We start from the raw sequence: 14660 nt of genomic DNA, 5'->3' as shown, positions 1-14660 counted from the left end.
GGAATAGAAACAAAAATCAAAAAATCAAAACGTAATTAACAAACAATTAATAATAATATATATTTCGGTTTTGTTTTAACAAACAGCTCCGTTGCAATGTGGTCGCAGTAAATTGATACAATAATATTATTACTATGCGTCGCACAAAATCATCGAGAAATAGCACAAATAAATGAAACTACGTATGATTTGTAATAAGTAATAACCATATGAGCCTTATTGCATTATAATAAGTTTGATTATTACTTTAAAGCAATCGAAAAAAAAAAGTTACATAATATGTTCCTCGTATACATAATATATATATATTGACACAATAGTATATTATATTATAACACGATAGATATTATCATAATATATATATATACAATATACATATATATATATATATATCAGTATATACCTATACATCAGTTGCTACGTGTATGTATATAATATCATAATAATATAAAGAATAGTTTTTGTACAATATATTTATGTAAATTATATAATGTTAATTGCACCGTTTAAACGAACTAAAATTAATTACTATTTACAAAATGCTATAAACTACTTAGAGTAATAGTATATATTATATATTTATATATATATAGGTACAATATAAGCGTAGGTATATATATATATATATAATATAAACATATGTATACTTATGGGGGCTGCAATAGGGGGCGGTTCATGTTTTCTGTGATTATTAATATATTTTATAATAATATTACGATCGCGGTACTAAGTATATAATATAATTTAAAGTGCAAAGTCTCTCGGTAATTCTACACGCTAAAATTATACATTTATATCGTTTCGAATTAAAGTCATTAAAATATGTAAATATAAATAGGTATATGCACTGTAGACTAAGTCTCTAAAACAATATACAAAACAAATAAAGTCGAAGGGTGTTTATCGGTATATTTATACAGATTTAAATTATATCTACGCATCCGACGCGTATCATCGATCGGAACATCCGACAAAAAAATTACAATGGTAAATCTATTAATACTAGAATTTGTATAAATAAAATATTAAAGGCAAAAATGTTTTTATTTTTACAAACGCGGTACAAACGCGTTACAACATAATAATATAATAATAATTTAATAATGATAATGATAATAATAATAGTAATAATAATAATAATAATAATAATAATAATAATAATAATGAATGTATAATAATATTATGCATGTATAGTGTATACCAATACGGTGGGGAGGGAGGAGGGTACCGCTAAATTTTTTTCGATTTTTGGTTTTCGGCAATCTCCGACCGGAAATACGCACGTCGACGGCTGATGGCATCGATCACAGATTTATAACTAAACAGCCGAATCCCTTCCAATATAATAACAATGGCGTGTGCACCCAGTATGCCTCTATAGCTACTTGGGCAATGTTTACTAATTGTTCGCATGATAATAAAACGAAATACGAAACAAGTAACTGAATTATATATTTTATATGTATATAAACCGTATATTACTTGTTGGAGGCAGTTACTTAAATACTGGAATAATTGTGGTATCAAATATTTTTACGCATAGAATTCATTTTTTTTTCTGTTCAATGATCCACAAGGTTAATTATGTATTACACGTTGATTAGCAATCACACTAATAGTTGAATGTTTATCTAATTGAATTTATTAGCGAAATAAAAAAATGTTATAACCATAAAACATAATAATACAGTGGATATGAAATATTTTTTTAGCATATAGGTACCTACCGACATTCGAACTAGTACATAAGTCGAGCTCAGTAGTAGATAGGTACCTATAACGATTCGCAACATTGCCCAAGTGTGACAACTATAACAGACTTATGTTATTATTACAAAGATCTCTGTATCAGCTGCAGTGGCGTGGCGAAAACGGGGTGATCGAGAGACATCGCCTCCTCTCAGCAGATTGGGGTGTGGGTGGGCGGTCGCTGGTGGCTGACAGTAAATTATTATAGCTAAATATTGTTTTCACGACGAAGTTTATCGTTATTTGCAATAAGCTCGTGTGCGCCTTCGCCGGGTTTAGAGTGGGTGGAATATAATATGAGTATTCTCTCGAAAACTTTCGTCGAGTTCACCACGCCTGTTGATTATACGCCTATATATATATCACGGAGACAACAATTTGGACGCCAGCCACCGGAATCGCCCATTGTTATGTAGGCACACTCACGCGTCAGGCTGTCTAGTTATTAAATCTGCGCGGGTTTCGACAGGAAATCGTCATACTGTTATGACTTGTGAAAATTGACGCCGCCGGATGGTGATATTATTATTATTATTATTATAATTGTTGTTGTTGTTGTTGTTGTTGTCGTTGTTATGAACATTGAGAGAGAAAACGAAACGACCAAAAATGAACAAATCAAACCGTGCGCGTCGTCGGCGGAAGGCGCGTCACCAGCCGGCGGTGATCGGCGGGTGAGGCGGGCTGTATCACGTGAACGGTCTGTGCAGCGCCAGCGGTTGCGGTAACGTGCACGGCGACGGGTTGGTGAGGCCGATGCGGGGCGGGTCGCCGGTCAACTGTAGCGGCGGGGGCGGCAGCGACTGGAGCGGCAGCGGCGGCATGGACGGAGGGCCGGGCGACGGGGCGCCCAGGCTGATGCTCGACTCGGACCCGGTGGTGCTGACCGCGCCCGGTGACATGGACCGCCGGAGATTCAAGTGCCGGCCGCCCGAATGCGCCAACTGGGCGGCGAACTGCTGCTGTTGCATCCTGCGAGTGAACCAAAAAAAATAAAAATAAAATAACCGATTATTATTATTGCTGCTGCAGTTGTTGTAGTAATATTGTTGGGATCAATCTATTGCGCGTATTAGCAGACGGTGATTTGACAGAAGAATAGTGTATTTGAGGGAGGGGGGAAGGGCTAATATTGATATTCAGTATCGGGCGCAGACTGCAGACTTTTTGTATCGGTAAGTAATTTTTAACTCATATTGAATAACATCAAAATGATTAAAATACGTTCGACTAAATTGTACCCGCAGTGTATGCGATAATATGATCGAACACTGCTACTGAGGCTAAATAGTATGATTTATTGTGTCCTTTCAACCGAGGTGATTCGTAACTGTACATATGAGGTGAGATTATGAAACTATTGGGTTTTCGTTTAAACACATCGAAGAGGGTACTCGAGATTATTTAATTCTGCATCCATGAAAATAAATTCTACAGTTTATTTTAGTAGGTTAACAATGTAGGCACCCGTCTCCTATGGTGCAGCATATTATAATAATATTCACCTATATACTTTGAGGTGCCGTATAATATGAAAGCCACTATATATTATTGTATTGCACTTCCTAGCATCAATCTCATTCCGTGTCCCTATACTACCCCACATGAAACAACTCACTTTCTATGATTCATCTCACCTCCCCCCCCCCTCGTATGGTCAATGTCACCCGAAGAATGTTCTACTTGCAGCTTAATAATTTGTTTTAATTTTTCGGCCATCTCATATACTACTTCACTCGAACACCGTAATAAAATAAGTGTAAAATGTTCTATGTTTTTGTGATCGTTACTTTTAATTTCCTCATATTATACACTGTCTCGCTAATATACCAATACTATTAATTGTTACCTGTACCTTGTACCCCTCATCGAATGATGTACGCATGGCGTATCAAATAAATAAATATGTGTGTGCACTAATATATATTGACACGTATGTACTACGTACATATAATGTGATGTTTCAGATTATAAAATAGACGGTCGCACGATACTTTACTCTAAGCAACGAATTATACGTATATACATTTTATTGTGTTGAGCTGACGACCGAAATCGGTTTATAAACTTGTGTGTGCGTTTCACAGGCGAAAACGTCGTTTTCACGCCACCGCCGCTGCGGACGGACGGACCCGGTGACGACGACGGTGGACGTCAATAACCCGTTATTAATTTTTTTCGCGGATACGAACGACCGAATTATAATAAACAGGAAGTGTGTACATAGTGAGGCACAAAAGGCGACGGTGATTTTGTTTGAAAGGATGTCGTCCCCTCGCCGTCGCCACCCCCACATAGCTACCCGGCGCCGCCGCCGCCGAATACACACTAATCACGTTTAATGCAAACACAATCGCGACAGTTTAAAAAAAAAAAGTCCACGCGTCATTATTATGGTTGTGTTTATTATTATTGTTGTTGTTTTTATCAATAAATTCGGACGCCGCCCGCTCACGTGAGTTCCGATTTTTACTTCCATACATACGGTTAAATAATATTATATTAATAATTACAGGGTGCACAACGCGTATCGATTCCAAAATCGATAGAGTTATACCTATCCTCGATGAAGCCTATTATCGTAACGATTGTCCAAACTAGCCATAGTCGGTTTACATAGGAAGTTATTGGCCTAGATGAAATTTTCTATTTTTAGCAGGACGGGGGTGGAGACAAATTTGGGCATTGCCCCTCCTAGACCCAATCATTGCCACCCACCCCTAGAATTGTCAATACAATAGTATTATTGATTAAAAATACATTTAAAAAAATTATACTTGATATGTAAAAATTAAATTAAAAATTGTATAAAAGTATTCATTTTTTTTCCCAACCTAATACTCCATATGAGTCCCCACACTGTACAACAACCGGTCTGATTGGCTGATTTCTGAGAGTATTTTTGGTCCCTAATCGAAGATACTGCGAGGGTGGAAACACTATGGTAAAGTATACAAACGATATTATAATATTTTGTACACGTCTGTAGCTGTACTATAATTTACTGATAGTTCCGATTAAACAATGAACTGATTCACTGAAAACCGATTGAGCGCCCACCCATAAGTCAGCCCCGATCCTATAAGCCTTGTCAAATGATGTACCAAATAGATAGGTACCAATAATGATCGCCCAATTAAAATATTATGTTATTTATAACGTATATATTCAGATTATTGCCGTTACGGCATGCGAGCTTATTATTTTATCACTTGCTGCTGTGAATATTGTAATAATTAAAATATTCGTTCGATATGATATATTATTTTCCACCGCAGCCCATTTCACGTGCACAGTATATAATAATAATCATGATCGCGTTGCACCACCGTCGTCGTAGTCGTTGCAAATGCACTCGGACGGATCTATATTATTATATTTATTTATTATAATCTTTAAACAAGCATTAAACAGTCGTGCGGTCGACCATCTGCGAGCTGCAGGGGCAGAAAGGATTTTCGAAATCCTGGCCCGAACCGGTGGTACCGCCGGTATACCATATATACAGTATACGCGTACCTGTGCACAATAATAAACTCGGTCGTCGGTGCCGATTTTTCACGCGGACACACAACTCGCGTATATTCGTCGAATCTCGGTTTTCTCTCACTCTCTGTCACCATCGGCCCTATACGGTTTAATACAAACAACGCGCACGCATATAATATAATATTATTATGTACTATACACTGCAGTGTGCCAGTGTCAGTGTACATAATATATATTATTATTATTATTATGTTTTCGTACACTCTCTTTTATCCTGTTAACGGTCTTTTGAACGCGCTCACCCTCGCCCTTTAATCGCCGTACGCCTAATCGGCCGTACAAAAACACTTCCCCCCGCCGACGATGACGACGACGACGACGACGCGCATAACCCCTTGGCCCGTTTCGCGGCAGTATATTTGCTCGGAGAATACAAAAACGCACAATGCACGACAATACGCGACGACTGCGACAGCTTCGCGCAATGTAATATGCGTAGGTACTAATGCCACGACTATAGGACGCTGCTGCAGCATAGAGTGATAAGCGACTCGGTAGTCGGTGTACGAGTATACGACGTATATTTTTACGGTGTACTCGGGCCTGAAGATCGCCGGAGGGAAAATAAATAAATAAAGGACGTAGTTGTCGTCTCCTTCAAAGTATAGCGAAATAGATTGAAATCGATTGCCTTAATGACGCGAATAGTTTCCCATACCATACGCTCACTCTCTCTCTCTCTTTCTCTCTCTGTGCGTATACACTGTGTATTTACCTACCTATATATACACAGCCGCATCTTCGGTTTTTTTTATCCGAATCGAACAAAGAAAAACCATTTTATCACCGATCGCCGCACGTAATATTCTGCGGGTCGCCGGACACTATATGTACCGTGGAATGTACATATATACATTATATACATAGCAAGTATAACACGTAATTGTGTGTGTGTGTGTGTGTGTGTGTGTGTGTGTGTGTGTGTGTGAGTGATGGACCTCGAGGGCATTTGAAATGACAAAAATAAAAAAATAGAGTACAATGTTCAAATCCGTCGACGGCCCTGCAGCAGCGAACGCTCAAATATCGCAGGGGAGAGAATATGGAGTTTTTTTTTTTACAACTGTTCCACTTTTTTCATAACGCTATACAGCCGCGGCAATCAAAGTCGCGTTTTTATTCGTTCCGTTGTACACAACAACAATATAAAGTATACTATTATAACGACCGTCGCCGCTGTCGCCGATTATGTGATGTATTATATGAAAACCGGCGACACGAGTGCATCGTTATAACGCTATAATAATACGATGCTAATTGATAAACTACACAATGTGAATTCTCGTAATGCACATAGCATTAATATGCGAGCATACATTTTTTATAGGTACGCGTATACAGCAATGTGATTTTTTACCGAGATAATATTGGCCGCTTTTGCGAGGCATAATTGGGAAATATGAATTTTATAGCATATATTATTGTTATTAATTTCTCTCTCGTTCCTTCCTATTCCTTCCTTCCTTATTCTTTCTATCATTCCTTTTCGTTATTATTATCGTTATTAATTTTGTACTTTTTTTTTTTCATTTTCGGTTTCCTCTTCTTTCCCGCCCCGGTCCGGGTAGGCGTATACTATACGTATATATATATAATACGCGTTTCCGTGCAATGCAGCCTTCACTTCGACACGGCTCGGTGGCAGTTATACGACGACGACGACGACGACGACGACGAACAAGCCCCCCGGGTACCCGCCCACCAAAAAAACACTTGACAATTTAATGACTCCGACTCGCCAACGCTGTACACCGTAGGCACAACTACTACTACACCATCACTGCTATGACTACTATATTACTACCGATGCCATGTTTATTTAACGACGATGACATTGACGATTTTCTAGCGTGCAGTGGTAAATATAATATTATAATATTATTATTATTATTATTATTATACTACATACGAGTATACACCGTACGACTACTCGTCGTCGTAGTCATTTTCGTCATTTGTCACTGTTTTTTTTCTTTCCCCCCACACGTAATATTGTGACGCGCTGCGAAGGCAGAAATATTCCGAAAAATCGTCGGACAATTTTTCGTCGCCCACACTCGCTCGTATACATCTATATATTATATGGGTATATACATCCGTAAACTCCATTGAGTTGAAGTTTTTATTTTCGTTACTTATTAATATACCTGCGCAGAACTTGGCCACATTCATTTGTTTCAAAAAATAACTTAATTACCTACCAACTATATACGCGATATAGGTACGTGCGTTTCTTTGAGTTGCGTGTTATGTCCCTACCTAATGATATATGTATACGAATTCATAATACATAATACGCGTTTCAAATTCGGAACGTTTCCGTTATTTATTCCATATAATATTATACTATAATGACGTGGCCGGTTTCGGCCGAGACCCGACGATAATAATATAATATTTATATTATATATATGTAGCTACGCGTGTGTACGCCCGGTGAAACCAATATTTATTTTTGTATAAACCCGATGACTTGCGCGAATAACAGGCGCCAGTTGTAATCCGACCAGAAATAAAGACTTTTCAACAAAAAAAAAAAAACCTAAAAGAAACCCACGTCGGGATGCGCATTGAAAACGAGCGTCATTAGAAAACAATTTCGAGTTCTCGACCCCTCTCCGCAGAGATAACAAGTGCATTTAATGGCGCAAGTTTAAGAAGTTTTTTTCTTTTTAATTTCATATACCGAGTCAAGTGGAAGTTAATTATATGTACAACTATAATATATACGTAGGGTATATATGCGCGATCCTCGTATATATTATATACATCATAATATTATTCAATATATATATATATATGCTGAAGCAGCGGTTGGTTTTAACCGTCATGATATCGTGTTAACAGCAAACCCACTTTCAAATAGGACTACGATTGCTAATAAGAATAAAAAATAATGATACGTCGTATATACTCTATGAAACGTATTACATGCCGTACCTATTATGACGTGTACTTTCGAATGTAATATATTAAAAACAAACCACGGTGTAGACACGGCAATGTCGCGAGGTTTATTTACACATTATTGAATTCGATCTCAACGCGCTCGAACAATATAGGTAATATTATCAATAATCATATAGGTACAGCCATATAAGCAATATTGAGTATGACATGTAACATACAAACGAGACTGGGCCGTGTCGATTTATGAGGACGATAGAGTGACAACATCGTTTTTTTCGCAGCGGTGTACCTGCAGCATGAAGTGTACGGATTGCGAAAGGACAATAAATATGCATAATACTATATAGTTGTGGACCACGCGCCGACGCATAATGCAACTGCTGCAGTTGCAACTCGCAGATTACGAGGTGGCCAGCACGATGACGTGTCGGAAGCTCGCGATATATCGTCAAAGGCCAAAGCCGCGTCCACTTCCGGTACACGAAATGTTTGATTTGCGTCGAAAATCCCTCTTCCTGGCGGCGCCGTGCCGGGCGGCGTAACACGATATGCAACGCACGCGGACTGTTCGATTTTTATGTACAGTGCGCGCCGCCGCCGTTCGACATGACGTATATAAAAAGCGCCGGGCCCGGGGGTTACTCCCACGGTTCTCACGTAAACAAATTCTACTTCCAACCCCCCCCCCCCCCCCGAAACGCACACGAAAAGTCATCACGTCGCGAGCGTTGCACAAACGGCGTCGGCGGGTTAGGGTCCCATCATCGTGCAGTGCTGACGGTCGCCGATAAAAAGACATATGAACGTCGTGTGTGAGTACAGTTTGTTTTGTATCAAGGGTAGCATCGTCGTGTATGAGTGCGTGCGTGTGTGCATGTGTGTGTTTTTAGGGTGGTCTCGGGGAGGGAAAAATAAATACGTACATGTATGAACTATACATATAAAGAAACAGTCTGTGTTGTTTTTGGCCGCGTACGGGGCGCCTTTTAGCTTTTTGGTCAAGAGGCTCCCGATCGGCACAAACATATAAATATATATATATTTTTATGAGGAGAGAGACAATAATAATATTATATCGGTGCAGACTCGGCGCCACATTGTTCGCGGGACAAATCGAAATTTACGCGCGTTTGATTTTCACTCTCCGATTTTGTAGATCTCCAATGTGCAACGTGCCGAGGACGATGATATATTATTTATATAATATATATATACAAACAAACATATATATATATATACACATATACCTATTATATATATTATTATGTACCTTCGTACATCGAGAGAGAGAGTTTGTGTGGTGGATATAGAGGGGAGAGGAACCATATTTTTGCGATGTTACGCCGTCATCGTAATTCGATATTTTTTTCCACTGTTGTTTCATCTGGCTTGCCGTACAATAATATACATACATGGATATAGATATATATTCGCTTTGTTGTGTGTTTGATCAAAACTGGACCTGACATAATACTTCCGGCCCTCGACATCGTCGTTCGAAGAAGAAAACCAGTTTTCTGTATCCTGGCAACACACCGCCGCCGCCGCCGCCGCCGCCGTATTATGTTCCCAATAATATTTTGCTAGATCTTCGTGGCCAGATAAACAATATAACAACGTCCGCGAGGTAGGTTTACATTGTTTAGACTTTAAACGTTGCATTTGTACCTTATTTCGTTCGGACCACAAATGACATTTGTACACGCTGCTGCACAAAGTGAAACTGTTCTTGCGAGTTCGTATATAATAATAATACGGAATAATCCCGAAACTAATATAATAATATACCTAATCGTTTTCAAATCTGTATATAATATATATAGGTCCGTTGACTATTGTTCCGCCGGCGCAGTGTGGTGGTCTACTTATTATTTCGGCGCACGCAAACAATTATATCGTGTACCTACACACACAATATATATATATATATGGGTAGGCTATAAGGTACATGACCATAAAACCATTTCCTTAGATCTGTGTATTTGATACTGTTTTGATATAGAATACACTGCTGCAGGGTCCGATATTTCGCAATCTTATTGTCATACGATATACTGTAGCCGCAATGCGAGTATAATAAAATGTAATATACGGTTTAATAATATTATATGAATGATAAATCTTTAAATCTAATGTTATGTATGTATATGTAAACGGTTTAGACCACACGTCCATTATACGATTCGGTTTCAGAGTACCTATAACACTGCAGTATGCATATTATGTGCAAGTTTATTAAACTATACTATGTATACTTCATACTCGTCGGACTGCACGATGACGAAATAGAGTTTCAATGCATTCGTATGGCTTTTTTATTACTCTGAAGAGGATAATAAATCCATGGTCGATAAACCGTCGCAGAGATTTATTTCGGAAATCCAGGTTGTACGCGTAGTGTAAGCACGCACACACTTTATACGAGTTTGCGACATTTGATTGGGAAATTCCCATATGGTTTTGAGATCAAAAGAGTTACTTTTGGGGGAGTCGCGACGAAATTGACTTTGTGCGCGCTCAGCAAAGGAGAGCAAAATAAATAACCAATTTATTTCTCCACATAATACTCGTTATTCAAATCAACAATACGCAAGATTCACATGCATATTGTTCCCCTCGTATTATTTCATCTCGTTTTTTATTTCATTTTCTTTATGCCCGGTTTTTTTTTATTTTTACATTGTCCTTAAATTTGTTCCAAGTCACGAGATTCATCACCGCGTCTTTTGTCCCCCGGCTACGGCAGAGTCGACTTTCCAGTCGAATCATTTCAAATTCAATATTCCCTGATTTAAAAGTATACAGCGTATTATGATTACACACAAAAACGAAAAAGCGAAAACGATTCCGCCGCCGTGTTTCGAGCTGCACGGAGAGATATTTATTATGCTATATATTATTATTATTATTGTACAGTCATCGTTGCAAAAATGGCCTTTCTACGTTATTGATTTTAATTTGGACATTATTCTCCGAGTCTCCTTTATTTCCTTCTCTTTCCTCGATTCTATATAATATTGTCTGTATAAGTCGGTCGATCATTACCTCGGGCCGCCACCGTCGCCGCCACCACACCACCGCCGCCGCCGCCGCTACTGCAGAAATGACGAAACAATTAAGTGTCCACCCCTTTTCGCTCTCGGCGAAACAAAGCGCACAATCGGCCTTTTGGCATTGAATATGTATATATAATATAGGCTATCTTTGTAGAGGGTATAAACGAACATTGTTGAGAAGCTCCCGCAACAATGATTATTGATACATTTACAGCATTATTGCGTATAATATAGGCATACTGTTCTTTTCTTCCACTAATTTTCTTGTACCGAGGCGAATCGTATAGTGTCTTATTTCCAAATAACTTGTAAGACAGTATTCTTTAGATGATATATGTGAACATTTTTTTCAGGTGGTATCGACGTCGCCGCCAGGACTTCTTGCGAATTATACTTTGAAGTTAATTAAAATTAATGACATATACGACAATTTAAAGAAACTCTCAGGAAGCCGGAGACTACTTTCCGCGTGTATATCGTATAATATGTGAAGACTCCGAGGACCTGGGGGTGTACATTTAGTTTGTACGACTGGCTTGGTCAATAAGGGATATATACAGGATGTATGCCCCGTGTTATCACCCTCGGAACTGTACACTATAACTATAAATAATATTGCTAACGGTGTTACTGTATTCGGCTCAGCTGATATTTCCCATACCGACGTGTTCAGAGAATTGGAAGTCCTTTAAGTGCGTCATCTTAAAACCTCCATTTCCAATAATACTCTACACTCAAACTTAAAAATACCCAGCATACTGTCACCGAATTACCAAAACTTCACAATAAGCGCTTTACTAATAGTATACCAACTCACCGTCCCCGCCCTCTTATCGCCCAGATACCGTCCACAACAATTGGGAGTTTCAGTGGAATAATGCATTTAAGTATCTTGTTTAGCTCAGTAACAGACGGCCCAATAAAGAATTCCTTAATAAAAAATTATTAGTAATAATATGCTTGAATAAACAAGTAAATAATATTATCTAGAACTAGTTACTTTGACGCGTGCCATTGCATAATACCATGCACACAAAAACAAATTGACGAGAAAAGAATTGTTGCTGCAGTTGAAGTGAGTTCGTATACAATAAACATAGGTACCTATAATATACTTTACATAGAAACCAAAACAACGGCTTAATATGCGATGATAATAATAATAATAATAATAATTAAAACAATAATAATAATAATAGATAAAGGTAAAAGGTATACAGTAGGTATATTTTATAGGACAAATGTATCAAGAATCGATACTGTTAATTAATTCACGTGGAAATATGTGAGAGCTGTATACCGTATACCTATGATATTATTTCATTTTTGGAGTCATCGTGGGACTGTAATATACGTCTGTTATAAACACATATATTTTATATACATATATATACCGCACGAGCAGTTTTCAAATGATGTATAATTATTTTATGAGCAATGGTTCTTTTTTATATTTTCCATACGGACTCGCACTATAATAGTGGAATAATATTATGCGTATTATATATACATAATAATATAGTATAAGTCAACAACGATAGAATAATGCCTTATTTGTCATAATTTTATGCAAATACGGTATGTTGCGTTATAATATTATATCGAAATTATTCCCTCTATTCAATATATATAATAACCAGCTACAGCTAATATGGTATATTGTGTACAACCCCCCTCATAGAAAATCACGAAGTATTAACTGCTGATGTGTGTGTCGCGTGATACACAACCCGTTCGCGTTGTTAACTCGCAATTTCGTGTTTCATGTGTAAATATATACAGTTTAAACATATGATATTAATATGTTGTAGATTTTGTACTTTGAAATCACATAATTAGTACATTATGCTACCATTATGTTCGTTCAGATTTTCCACGCACACATATTATGTAGTCGTTCGTTCAGCTCTTGCTTCAAGTTTGTAATAAATGGCTGTTAATTAAAAGATTTCATTTCATTAATATTAAATGAGTCGTATTATATATGTGCTTCCAAAACGTTGTTCGATTTTAATGAGTTTTTTACCTTTTTTGACTGAACGGTTCAGAAGGGTATATTTACTGCATCGATTAACAAATATAATTTCACATTAGTGTTCACAAGATTTGTCGGATAAGGTGGTCCTACTAACCGGTTTTGTTTTGACGGTTCGAGTAAAAAAGAAAATATATACACATATACACATATACTATACGATATATTGTACACCGATACGTTTTATAATACTCGTATGATGGTCGGCGGCACCTATAACATTTAATTGACAAATTACACGCGCTCCGATGGATTTTACCAAAATGATTAATACGGAGGCTTATGGGACGGTATGCCCACCTGGATAATGACTTAATTTAAAGAAAAGTATACAATATTTTGACCCGCGGGTAACTGATTCGTCGACAACAATGGAATTTCGAACAATATTCGGTGTAGGCTATGTCATGTGTACAGGTTACAAAATAGAATTACATTCGACGAAAGTCGATACGAAAAAAAGTCCTTGGGCGTTTTATTTCTTACATACTTACACTGCAATATCGATTTTTATGCCTAACTTCCCAAGTATACAAAGCGCTTAATCTCCGTGTTTAAAAGGTTTAATGTTATACACGTTGGATACGGATACTAGTATACGTACGTAACAATAATACGTGCAAATACGTCTCGGCGGCACGATGGTAAAACGCCGCAAAAGTCGCACATCGGAATTTTTTATGTGCATCAAATGCAAAAACTGCACCACTAGTGCATAATCATTTGCGAGTGTTCGGGAGTGAGAGAGAACGATTACGGAGAGGGCACTCGAGAGACGTGTGCGCGCGCATGCCGCATGTAATGTCGCCACTATAACAGGTAGGTATATTATATGCACATTCGATGTACATAATACAATGCAACAACGATGGCGTGCTCGTGTTCATTTGCTGGTCTGCCGCCTATGTATATATATTATTATATCGTTTCGTTATACTATTATATGATTATCATTATTTATCGCCGTACACATAATAATAATAATATGATCGAAGACAGTCGAAGACTAATGATCGCAATCCGCGCGCGCAATAACGCACATCCGTCTGGAGAACCTATATACACATATATATATATATATATACCTACAAGTGAAAATATAGATAAGTATAGAAATAATAGACGAAATCGAGAACTCGACGAGTCCGACTGCTAATTTGTTAGATCGTCGATCGACGGTTGATGCAATATTATCTCGACGGGCGCGTGTGTAGCGGCGGACGAGAGGCGAGAAGAATTCGATTATTATCGTCTGCCATACATGATGTATATTACACATTGTATTATTGTATTATACGATGATGACGATAATAATAATAATCATAATCATATAATACGCGTGATCGCTTTTTTCGTTATTC

At 37.7% G+C, this 14660-nt stretch overlaps 1 protein-coding gene across 1 annotated transcript in view; it reads right to left on the bottom strand.

Moving 5' to 3' along the window:
• Window positions 1–1666: 1666 nt before the first annotated feature.
• Window positions 1667–14660, bottom strand: part of LOC111028139 (homeobox protein SIX6-like) — a 41923-nt gene continuing 28929 nt past the window's right edge. The window contains exon 2 of the mRNA XM_022306716.1: window positions 1667–2721. Coding sequence (XP_022162408.1) covers window positions 2439–2721 — 283 coding nt within the window. The 3' untranslated portion in view covers window positions 1667–2438. The remainder of the gene's footprint in view (window positions 2722–14660) is intronic.

This window comes from Myzus persicae, unplaced genomic scaffold (genome assembly GCF_001856785.1).
Source record: "Myzus persicae strain clone G006 unplaced genomic scaffold, MPER_G0061.0, whole genome shotgun sequence".
NCBI lineage: Eukaryota > Metazoa > Arthropoda > Insecta > Hemiptera > Aphididae > Myzus > Myzus persicae.
The sequence above is the reverse complement of the archived record's forward strand: the minus strand, read 5'-3'. Positions and strand labels throughout refer to the sequence as shown.